Consider the following 13186-nt stretch of genomic DNA (forward strand, 5'->3'; position numbering starts at 1 on the left):
TGTGGCAAGGTGTTCTATCTCTCCCCCCTGTATCCCACTCATTACATCCGGTGATTCAGCCAAGCACAGTGGTGTCGTCAGTGAATTTGTAGGTCGTGTTGCGGCTGTGCTTTGCCACAAGGACGTGGGTGTACAGAGAATATAGTACAAAGCCAAGCACACAACCTTGAGGTGCACCTGTGATGATGGTCAGTGAGGAGGAGACGTTATCAATCCACACTGATTAAGATCTGCAGATGAGGAAGTCAAGCATCAGTTGCAACGGGACAGTTGTTGGAGCATGGCGATGAGTTTGGTGGGGATGATAGTGCTGAACGCCAAGCTGTGGTCGATGAACAGCAGCCTGACGAATATGCTCCTGTTATCCAGATGGTTCAGACCAGAGTGGAAAGCCAGCGAGGCAGCATCTGCTCTTGACCCATTATCCCTATTCCCCCTTCACCAGCTGAGCTGCATCATTTCCAGATGGTTTTCTGCATCTTCCGTTTTTCTGCCATTTCCTATTACCCAAAATAATTTGTCTTGTCAGGTACACACATTTGCCAATCTGTTTCTTTTTATGCATCTGTGGAAGTTCTACCCATCGGCTGTTATTTTTACCGCTGAATTATTATATAACTTCCTTTTCCTTAACATTTTCTTATTCCTTCCTTTGATGAAATCTGAACCTTCCCAATCTTCAATCATACTTTTTTTGACACGACCCTAAGCCTTTTTCTTTGACCTAATACTACTTTCCTCTGAAGAAGGGTCCTGATCTGAAACGGGCGGAAGGGCGCATTTCCACCCTGTATCTCTCTAAACTCTCAGTAAAAAATATTTTAATTTTATGACTGACCAGGCCAGTGAATTTCACTACACCAATTGGTCTATGTGAAAATAAATGAACTTATGAACAAGGGCAGGGAGGTTATGTTAAAAGTGTGAAAGATTAAATACTGAACAAGCACTGCTTACTGTTCTGGCCACTATACCACAGGAAAGACTGCACTGGGTGCAGAGGAGATTTGCAAACTGTCGTCATGACTGTAAAATTATAACGGAGGAAGGACTGGATAAGCTGGGTTTGTTTTCTTTAGAACAGAATACACTGCAGAGAGACTTAACCAAGAGATCAAGGTGGAGTAAATAGGAAATAGCTATCTCTCTCTCAGCTGAAAGGTCAAAAAACAAAGGAACACAGATGTAAAAGAATTGAATGCGGGATTAGCGGGGAAATTGAGGAAAGCTTTATCTAACTATGTGGTTGTGGCGGTTTGAAATTCACGGTGGAGTTAGAAATCCCTCATCACAGTCAACAGTTCTGACCTGCAAGTCTATGGACCTAGCGCTAGAAGGCGTGATTAACTTTTCCCAACTGGCTTAGGCAGCTTTCTTTTATGTTGGTATATTTTCAATGATTTCATGATTCAATAAGTGCTTAAGAAGTGATTTGAGAATACAGAAAGTAGGGAGAGAAGTAACATCCTGGATTTTACAGCTGTATTGACGATAATTCTACCCTTCCTGCTATTACACTATAAACCAACCTCCCTTCCCTCTGACTCCACCTACACTTCACATAGCCTTCTCAAGGCCACCAACATAATAATCAAGGACAAGTCTCAACCCGAACACCCCCTCTCCCATCAGTTACAAAAGGGTGAAAACGCATAGATTCAGGGACAGTTTCTTCCCAGCTGATATCAAGCAACTGAACCACCCTATCACCTACTAGAGAGCTGTCCTGACCCACCATCTATTTCATTGGAGACCCTCAGACTACCTTTAATCAGACTTTACTGTGTACTAAACATTGTTCCCTTTATCCTGTATCTGTACATTGCTGTCGGCTTGATTGTAATCATGTATAGTCTTTCCGAAGACTGGATAGCATGCAACAAAAAAGGTTCTCACTGTACCTCGGTACATGTGACAATAAACTAAACTAAAGGAGCATAGGGAACAGTTTGGTGAGCTTAAAGGGAGTGCAAGGAAAAGGTTCCCAGAGATTTTAAAGGGAACACGTAAAAGCATCAAACAGCGAGACAGATGTTGAACCCTCCTTCTATGCAATAAGAATTCTATACTTCACATCCTTTGCAAGATATGATATCATAACATTTACCTACCCAACTGCATGTTAGGCAAATATGATTGTTTGATCAGTCTACATTTTCTATCTTTTGAATGAACTTCAAAGTAAAGATTAAATACATCTTCCGCGATCCAAACTGATGTGATCCAAACAAAGTACAGTGAACAGATAATCCATATTGTATTCAATTGATTGCTTGTTAAATGACAGTTAGTGGATAAAAAAAAACATTTGTACGTCATGTGCAAAGATCTCAATTTACTTAAGCAGCAAGTAGCCTCATTTTATGCATCCCACATTAACTTTCCCACATAGAAGACCAAAACAGCTACAATTCTCTAACAAAATGTAATGACTTGCTCAATTTTGAACAAACAGATATGTCTCATTTACACAACTCCAGGGGAGATAAAGCAAGGAAAAAATAGCTCTAACTAGAATATAAAAGTAAGAATGTAACGCTGAGGTTTTATATGACATTGGTCAGGCCACATTTGGAATACTGTGAGCAGCTTTGGGTCCCATATCTAGGGGAGGATGTGATGACATTGGACAGACTTCCAGAGGAAGTTTACGAGAATGATCCTGGGAATGACTGGGTATGAGGAGCATCTGATGGCTCTGGACCTGTACTTACTGGCGTTTAGAAGGATGAGGGGGAGAATCTCTTTAAAACCTACCGACAAACAAAAGGCCCAGATAGAGTGGACGTGGAGAGGATGTTTCCTGTTGCGGGAGAACCTAGTACTGGAGGGCACCGCCTCAGAATAAAAGGATGTACTTTCGAATGGAAATGAGGAGGAATTTCTCAGAGGGTAGTAAATCTGTGGAATTCATTGCAACTGATGACACTGGAGGCCATGTCATTGGATATTATTAAAACGGCGATTGATAGGTTCTTGATTAGGAAGGGTTCCAAAGGTTACAGGGAGAAGGCAGAGAATGAGATTGAGAGGGAAAATTAGATCAGCCCTGGTCAAATGGTGGAGTGGACTTGATGGGTGCTCCTATGTCTTATGGCCTAATGGATTTCAGTTGGGAAGTTTTGGGAAATATGCGAGAATGGTCCCTATCCTTGAAGATTAATTATTTATAATTCTCCAGTACATTAAGAACGGATATGCATCTGTTCCATGACCTAAAAAAAAAGTTTTTTTACATGTTATACTGAGGAACATTACTTAATTTTCCCATTGTGCTCAGAGCCACAAATGCCTGGTTGAAAAGTGAGACATCTAGCGGCCAAAGCAATTCACCCAAAAAACAGTTGGTCAAGGTGCCAAACACAAACACAGGATCAGATTAATTGTTCAGTCATAAACAATCAAATGCACCAAACATCCTACCAGAACAAACAAGGACTCAAGAACATCATAAAGGAACAAATCAGCATGAAAATATGCTGCAAATCTCGTGATGTCTATTTACTCACCTATTTATTTTTATTTTTTTTAAACAGGCTAAATGCATTTATTTATTCAAAGCACGAGCTATACATGAAGACACTTTAAAATCAATCAAGCTCCCAGGTAAAATTGTCGGAATTTTTTTAATTAGGTAAACATCATTCATTGTTTATAACTACACTACACTTGTCAATGGGTTATTAATGGCTAATGTTTCCTTTCACATTTACAGTAAGCCTAAATGAAAATATATAAATGACGAATTATTCTTTTTGGGCAAATAAAAAGATGATATCATTCAATTTCCTTGGCAACAATAATTTGGTTTGACTGGGACCAAAGATAGAATTTTTTATTATTTTCCTTCAGTTCACAGTTGCAATATGAGCAAGAAAGTGGGAACGATATCAGTTCAAATAGACCAAAATCTCAACTCAGCTCATCATACATAGTGACTTGATTATGCTGTGAACTTCTGGCAAGATGCACCTCTGCAAAGATCATTTGCATTGAACTATTCTGTAGCTTACCGCAGTGCCCATTGAAAGCTTGTGGCTTGACTACCTGGTTGCAGTGACTGCACACAACTAGGTAAAATTCATCATGAGCTGGACAGTGGCCAAACAAGTGCATATCTGTAACAGAAAGAATCTGTGTCATTGTGCTGCAGAGCTGTACATTCCAACAATACTGAGCATGCACAGTGGAAGACACATTCAAATGGCCTTCTGATCCAAAACGTTTTGCAGAACTTTCAGTGTCTATTATGTACAATGGTAACCAAATATATAGTGGAACCACATTCGACAGATTAAAAGTCAATAGAGAATGGTCAGAGGGTAATAGACACCAAAACATAGTAAACAATGACCTTGCATTTACCAGAGGTGAAACAGAGCCATTCCCACAAGCAGTGTTGGCAATTTTGATATTGTTGGCATCCATAACACTCGTCTCTTATCTATCAGATTTTTCTTTCTATCATCGCAGATAACTTTTGGTTCATTACAATTATTAGAATCGGAATGTTTTTTTGTCTAGGACCATAGATCTTTCCATTTCAGATAATGTGACAGGAGGCAAATGGGAGTATCGTGGATGGGGCATCTTGGATGGCAAGGACATTTTGGGCCAAAGGGCCTGTTTCCATGCTGCATGACCATCCCAGCCGAAAAGGATATTACGACAAGGAAAGATAATTATATTTTTGGTATCTTCTATAATAATTTGTTCCTTTCCAAAAAAAAAAGATAACTTAGAAGTTACTTGGGAATTTGAGGTGCCTCATAAGAAAGACTTGAAACAGTAGAAGTAAATGGTTTACAAATAGCATAGAGGATGGGATTTTGGGTACTTGGCACAATGTACTGCCATTTTGAATCCAGCTGAAACTGGATGTAACAGAAATTAATTTTAACAGTCTAAATACAGTTCTCCAAGTGCAGCTTGAAGCAATAAAATTGCATTCAACAAAGATACACGTTTCAACATTCTCATTCCAATACCGCCGGAACAAAGAAGAAAGACCTAAACATTTAAATTTATGTTATGAAAAGTTTGCGGTCAAATTAATACTAATTATGTCAAATCTATTTTCTGCCTAACCTGAGCTTTACACGCATCAGCCATCTCATTGTTATGATGTTTTCCATCTCTGCTACAAGATTTTCAAATCCTCTCCCTGCTGTCTTGCAATCATAGAAGTTCGATAAAATGCTTCAAATTCTGCCACCAATGCCCTGTCCGAAACGTGGTCCACTAACCCCTCTGTTAACTTGTGAGTTTTTATCACTTCCAATGCATTAATTTTGCCCTGATTAAACTTTTCCACTGTGTAATTTATTTTTTGATTCAAATTTATCCACAAGCCCTTTCCTCAGGCATGTCTGCAGGAAATGTACCTCCCTCCCTTCCTTCTGTCCACAACTAGCCTTTGACATCTTTGGGATAAATCCATTGTGCAACAGTTCACAATTATATTGCAGAAAATGCTTCGTTAAAAAAAGTATGATAAATTAAAAGGTGGAAAAAGGGATTAAAGAGCCAACACAAAACGTAATCAAAGTTAAGGTTTATTTTCGTCACGTGTACCGAGGTGCCATGAGAAGCCTTGTTTTGCATGATATCCAAACAAATCAGATAATACTATACATCATAAATACAGTCATGTCAAACGCCAATACAATAGGTGGAACAAAGGGGAAATCAAATGATGACAGGGAACAGGCTAATTGATTAAAGGAGTTTAATGCAGGGAATTCCAGGATTCGAAACCTAGAAGAGACAGGGTCCATAACAGGTCAGAAGCAGAAAAAACGATTTTGGAGGCAAGACTTTTGTGGGGAGGTGGAGGGCAGAGAAATACAGCAGTTCATATTCAGTAGGATCCTACAGACAAGAGAGGGGAAAGCTTTTTTTTTTTTTTTTTTTTTTTTAATTGCAGCACCCATTTTTAATTTTTTTTTTTTACAAAGTAACCACCTCGCCTTTTTTTTTTAGTAGAAAATCGTCCTGACCCGAAACATCACCTGTCCTTTTTCTCCAGTGATGGGCCTAACCCACTGAGTAACTCCAGCATTTTATGCCTATCTTCACTTTAAAAAAAATAATTCTGCTTACGTCTATTTGTGTTATTGCCGGGGAAGAGCTTGTAAAGCCAAAATAGGTTCAATCTTAGTACAAATAGTGTCAAGCACGTTCTCTGACTGCGATCCAATTCACTGTCAATCCAATCTATTTGCAGTAGCATATGAGAGGGCATGCCTTATGTTTAACATTTACACAGCTGAGGTCCTTCCCCCAACCTTTCCCTGCTGAACAGCACCGCTCCTTGACAGTAAAGGCCCACAATGGGACACCAAAAACCATGGATCACTTCCCATATCCCAGAAGAGGAAGAGGCAGCAGAAACAGAGAGCAAAACTATAAATGAAAGACCTATCATACTTGACTGTAGCATTGTACACTAATCAAACTTCCAGAATAGAAGAATCTTTAACCACACAGGTACTTTAAAAAAAAACAAGAAGACTTTGTTTTCTCTCGCTGCTATGGACAAACATTAAAATTGACAAGGATTATGTCATATGTCACCATCAACCAATACTACACAATTCCCACCCTCCACCCGCACAACTCAGTTTAATTACAACAACAAAAGCTTCGAGGATTGAAAAACTAAGGATCAGCCACGTTTTTGGGTAGCACAAAAGTTATGTTTATGAAATCACTTTAATTGTCAATCTCAACCTGAGCTTTGATGAGGAGGAATTGAATTCAATTAACATACTCTCAGTAGTGACAGCTATGATATGCAATATTGTGACTGATTCCAAACAAAACATCTTGGGCATTATGTGGCTAATGAGATTTATGATTTTAAATCAGAAACCACTGGGTTTCTTTTAAACGCCAACGTCGGGTATTAGTTTAGTTTAGTGATACAGCGCAGAAACAGGCCCTTCAGCCCACCGAATCCACACCAACCAATGATCTCCCGTACATTGGCACTATCCTTCCTACTCTCTAGGGACAGTTAACAATTTTTATCAAAGCCAATTAACCTACAAACCTATATGTCTTTGTAATGTGGGAGGAAAGGGGAGCTCCCGGAGAAATCCCACGCGGACACGAGGAGAACGTACAAGCCAGCATCCGTAATCGAGATGAAACCCGGGTCTGTGGCGTTGTGAGGCAGCAGTTCTACCGCTGCGTCACGGCGACACCTGTACTTTTCCACTAATTAGAGAGGAATAAAACAAAGCAAAGCTCGAACATGCCTCTTTCACTCGATGGGGGAGAAACATGGCAGGGTATAACTATTGCATTTACAAATCATGTGATTTACATGTGCTTCACAATTAATAACAAAGACACATGACTTCAGAACATCTCATGATGTAGCCTTGTCTACTCTGGAGACCACCAAATGTAGGTTGGGTGACTGCATTCCACATTCACCATACTATGGAAATTGCATGCAGGACACCAAGCCTCCTGTTGCATAAATTCTCCACCCCTCTCCCACTCTGACCCCTCTGTCTTCAGTCTCTTCCACTGTACCAACTAAGCTCAATTAATAACATCCTTGGACACATTATAGTCATCCTGACTCAACAATGAATTCAACAATTTCAAGTCATTATCATTTCCAGCTATTGCATTTGAAACCTGCAGCAGTTTTTATTTCCTGCTTGTAAATTCCAGCATTTATCTGCTTTTCTCCTTCGAAGTTCACAGGAATATGGGCTACATGCAGGCAGGCGGAACTGGTGTAGATGGGGCAAGTTGGTTTGAAGGGCTGGTTCCATGCTGACGTTTGTCTCTCTGACATTACCAGATAATCAACAGTGACAATGTGTCTCTAACATAATGAAACATTCTAAAGTTGCTAAACTGGACTGAAGTTTGACTACATTTTCACTGAACCTAACAAAGAAATATTTAGATAATAGACACAAAATGCTGGAGTAACTCAGAGAGACAGGCAGCATCTCTGGAGAGAAGGACTGGGTGACGTTTGGGGTCGAGACCCTTATTCAGACTGAAATAAATATTCAGTCTTGCTGTGCTGCTAAATTGAATTTCTACAACTGAGGAACCTGAAGCTTTGACTGTGAAACCATAGTACCAATAGAGTCACCTCCTATGCCCCTCTCATCATGAAACAGAGGGATAACTTCTGCTTCAATGCACCATTATTCTATGGCAATCAGAAAAAATGTTTATCGAGATTCTTAGTAATTCTATACAATCCTGATTGGACTGATCCAGGAGGCTGCAGCGAATCGTTCGATCAGCTGAGAAGGTTGTTGAACCTTCCCCCATTGATGAACTGTACACTGCAAGGGCCAGGACAAGAATCTCTGACCCCTCTGAAGACTTCCCTCTGGAAGGCGACTCCGGACTGTCAAAGCCGCCACAGTCAGACATAAAAACAGCTTTTTTTCCATGAGCAGTGCCTTCGCAACAACCTAGAGCTCAATGTACTTAAGAGTCGTTTACTGTATGTCGTGTTGTTAATTCCGAGCGGAGCACCAAGACAAATTCCTTGTATGTGTATACTTGGCCAATAAATTTACTCATTCATTCATTTTAGATTATCAGGCAATTGTTTACTTTCCCTGATGTTTTCTGCACGCACAACACCACAGTCACATCTGTGGAGTCTTTTACATTCCTTGGAACCATGACCTCCAAGGACTTAAATGGGGCTCATATCTCTCTAAACCATCCTATCCAGACCTGTCTAAAAAAGTTTATTGCCAAAATGTGGTGATCAGATGAGGATCAAACAATTACCCAGAGTTGATACCCAGTAGCTATGCGAGCTCAGATGAACAAGTCATTGCCATACTGAATCTTCCACAAAGGTGAAATGTGTGGACCAGCCAATTCTATACTGGTTGCATAGAGTCTGCAACCTCACCTTCAGGTCCACCTAAAGAGATAGAAAAATCATGTGTTTGGCTAAAACAGACTCGTTGCTGGCTGAGGAGTCGAAGATGAACGCTTTATTGTGACGTTCTCCATGGCTCCATCAGTATTTGTCACCCAGGTTGGGGGAACCGAGAAATTATTAAATAATTTAGTAGAAACCAGGAACTACAGATGCTTTTAGTTTAGTTTAGATACAGTGCGGAAACAGGCCCTTCGGCCAACGAGTCCGTGCAAGCGGCCAGGAATACTAGGGACAATTTAACATTTTTATACAAGGTAAGATTGTAGTGTCTCTGACCCCCTCATCACCCTGGCCAGAAAACTCGTTTGAAGCACTTCCGAGTCTGGGGGGCGACTCCGGACTGTCAAAGCCGCCACAGTCAGACATAAAAACAGCTTTTTTCCATGAGCAGTGGCTCTACTCAATAACCAAAAATCTGTAGTCTCCGTTTGCGCTGGTATTTTATTTAATTCACATGTTTAAACTATAATGTTTTAATCTTAATGTTTGAATGTTTTATGTTTTATTGTTTTATGTTTGTTTGAAAACTGTTACTCCATCCAGCACACAGTACAATAGCGATCAAGAATAGTGCATTCACTCTGAATCTTGTTTTGACATGGAGAACTGATGCAAAATTAGCAGCAAGTATATTTGCAGACAAAAGACCGATATTGTGTGAGCTGAATTAATAATTGCCAGTTCTGAAGAAAGAAATAGCTCCGCTACAATATTATCCCTCTTCAATGCCAATGTTACAGAAGGACGACATACATTAAAAAGTTTGAGAAACATTTTGCCGTTAGCCAATGCGCAATTTCCACTGCCAAATTCTCTCCAAGATATTTATTTTCAGTGTGGTAGGAGAAGAACCTGAAGCAGGCTTAATACGCATCAATCAATGCACGTTAAAATAATAAACGACAAACTATTGTGTATGACTAAAGAATATTAATTGGAAATGAATAAGCTTGTTGACATAATAGCTGATGGCCTGCCAAAAAATCTGTCTAATGTAATTATTAACAAATAAAAGTAATACAGGTAGTTCAAAAGCCCTGATGTTTCAACATCTGGCTCACTCATGCTCAAAACATGAGCTGGGATCCAGCGTACAAGCGGGATGTGAGGACAGTGTCGGGATTTAGACCATGGGCCACATGAATAGCGAGAGCCAGGGCCAGGAGTCAGAAACACCAGGAGACAGGACCTTGTGTGTGTGCTGGGGCAGAGGTCTGAAGAGCTTGTATATTTACAATAGACAATAGGTGCAGGAGTAGGCCATTTGGCCCTTCGAGTCAGCACCGCCATTCAATGTGATCATGGCTGATCAATCAATAGTCAATAGTCAGATTTATTCGTCACATACACAATGAAGTGCAGTGAAATGCACTTGCCAGCAGCGGTACAATAAATAAAGAACACACAGTACACAATAAAAATTTAACACAAAACATCCATCACAGCATTCATCACCGTGGTGGAAGGCACAAAGTTCAGTCAGTCCTCCTCCATTTTTCCCCGTGGTCGGGACCGCAAACTTCCGCAGTCGCCGCTGCGGGCGGCCAGATGTACAGGCAAGGTAAGCCCCGAATTGGTGCTTCCCTAGCGGAGACCGCGGCTTCAAGGTGTTGTAGGCCGCGGGCCGGCGGTCGGAGCTCTTCTCCTCCGGGGTCCCCAACGAGGGATCCCAGGCTCCGCAGACCGCAGCTTCAGGATGTAACAGTCGGCGGGCCAGCGAATGGGAGCACTCCCTTCTCGCGTCCCCCGGCAAGGGCTCGGCCGCTCCGCGATGTAAAGTTCACGCTGCGCTGGCTGCTGAAGCTCCGAGCCCGGCTCCGGGAAAGGCCGCACCAATCCTTGGTGTTAGGCCGCGAGGGAGGCAACATGGAAAAAGTCACCTCTCCGTGGAGGAGGCGACCAAGAGAGGTTCCCCCCCTTATCACCCCTCACCACCCCACACACAAGACACACCGAGAGACATTAAAACAAACATTTGGACATACTAAAAAAACAAAAAATGTAGTAAATGGCTAACACGCTGCTGGCAGGGCAGCCATCTCACAGCACCCCCCACCGACCGATCCACAATCAGTACCACGTTCCTGCCTTCTCCTCATATCCCTCGACTCCGCTATCTTTAAGAGCTCTATCTAACTCCCTTTACTACTCCCTTTAAACTTTAAATAGGAATCTGAAAACTGTAACGTACAGTTTCATGCACAGCTTCTTCCCAACAAGCATCAGGTTATTGAACACAACAAACTCCAACTAAACCCCAAACTACAAACAGCCTGCGTTGCAATAAGGACGTTGGTCTCCGTGTTTGCTTTTTTACTATATTGTTTGTTTTTTTTTAATTTATTTATCTTTTTTGTTTATTTTCTTATCTATTGAGTACTGTGTTTACAAACTTGTTGTGCTGCTGCTGCGTATTGGAGTATTGTGTGCAGTTTTGGTCCCCTAATTTGAGGAAGGACATTCTTGCTATTGAGGGAGTACAGCGTAGGTTTACAAGGTTAATTCCCGGGATAGCGGGTCTGTCATATGCTGAGAGAATGGAGCGCCTGGGCTTGTACACTCTGGAGTTTAGAAGGATGAGAGGGGATCTTATTGAAACATATAGGATTGTTAAGGGTTTGGACACGCTAGAGGCAGGTAAACATGTTCCCGATGTTGGGGGAGTCCAGAACAAGGGGCCACAGTTTAAGAATAAGGGGTAAGCCATTTAGAACGGACACGAGGAAACACTTTTTCTCACAGAGAGTTGTGAGTCTGTGGAATTCTCTGCCTCAGAGGGCAGTGGAGGCCGGTTCTCTGGATACTTTCAAGAGAAAGCTAGATAGGGCTCTTAAAGATAGCGGAGTCAGGGGATATGGGGAGAAGGCAGGAACGGGGTACTGATTGGGGATGATCAGCCATGATCACATTGAATGGAGGTGCTGGCTCGAAGGGCCGAATGGCCTACTCCTGCACCTATTGTCCATTGTCTATACTGAAGATAGGCACAAAGTGCTGGAGTAACTCAGCGGGACTGGCAGCATCTCTGGAGAAAAAGGATTTGGTGACGGGTCGACCCGAAACGTCCCCCAGCCTTTTTCTCCAGAGATTCTGCCTAATGCCCCTGTCCGACTTAGGAAATCTGAACGGAAACCTCTGGAGACTTTGCGTCCCACCCAAGGTTTCCGTGCGGTTCCGGAGGTTTTTGTCAGTCTCCCTTAATGGTCGAAAGTGGTTTCCGCTTCTTCTATGTTCCGGCGATTATTTCAAAAAATTCAAAACCGGCCGCGACTAAAAATAGGTTGCCGTTTTAAAAATCGGAAATTTTTTTAGTCAAACCGCGGCTTCAAGGTGTTGTAGGCTGCCAGTTGCAATGCCAGTTGCGATGCTAGTTGAAGGTGGTTGCCGGAGTTTGCAGGTAGTGGAAGGTAAGCTCCTGCAACCTCCGGCAACCTATTTTTAGTCGCGGCCGGTTTTGAATTTTTTGAAATAATCGCCGGAACATAGAAGAAGCGGAAACCACTTTGACCATTAGGGAGACTGACAAAAACCTCTGGGAACCGCAAGGAAACCTTGGGTGGGGCGCAATGTCTCCAGAGGTTTCCGTTCAGGTTTCCTAAGTGGGACAGGGTCATTAACCCGCTGAGTTACTCGAGTAGTTTGTGTCTACTATAGTATTGAATCCTTGTAAGGTTTTCTCATTTCCCCATTTGTCCAGAGCCCAGAAATAGACACCAAATTTTCAAAAATCAAATCAAAAGAAGAAATAAAAGAACATTAAAATGTCAGATAGGCTGGAAGCTGCCGTGAGAACATGTATTAGACGGTACACCAAATCCAAGCAGCTTGTATTCGTTCACATTCCAAGTTGAACTGACAGCTCAGATATTGTTTAGTGTATCCTATTAATTTTCAGTTAACACTTAGCTAATGTTAACTTGGGCATCCTTCTGTCAAATTCAATAAAAACACATGCAGTAGGCACAAATATTCAATTCAGGAAATGGTGGAATTCAGTTGCTTTCCTTTTCTGAGCAGCGAGCACGGTGACATCTCCAATTAAACTACATCGGAGAAAGCATCAAAAGGTGAATATATTATTTTTTAGTAGGTCAGTGGAAACCCTCCAATATTTTGCTCTTATCTGAAAATGACCAGCGGTGTTAAACGCGGGTCATCACATTACGCAAGGCCTTGGCACCATCTTGCCAAATGGCCAATAAGATCCTAACCAAGAGTCAAGTCACAACCATCTCCATCCAT

The 13186-nt window shown here is 41.7% G+C and overlaps 1 protein-coding gene across 1 annotated transcript in view; it reads right to left on the reverse strand.

Moving 5' to 3' along the window:
• Positions 1 to 13186, reverse strand: part of LOC129706202 (ataxin-7-like protein 1) — a 161844-nt gene that overhangs the window by 136031 nt on the left and 12627 nt on the right. Inside the window, 1 exon segment of the mRNA XM_055650261.1 lies at positions 4014 to 4118. Coding sequence (XP_055506236.1) covers positions 4014 to 4118 — 105 coding nt within the window.

Source organism: Leucoraja erinacea, chromosome 19, assembly GCF_028641065.1.
Source record: "Leucoraja erinacea ecotype New England chromosome 19, Leri_hhj_1, whole genome shotgun sequence".
In the NCBI taxonomy this organism is placed as follows: Eukaryota; Metazoa; Chordata; class Chondrichthyes; order Rajiformes; family Rajidae; genus Leucoraja; species Leucoraja erinaceus.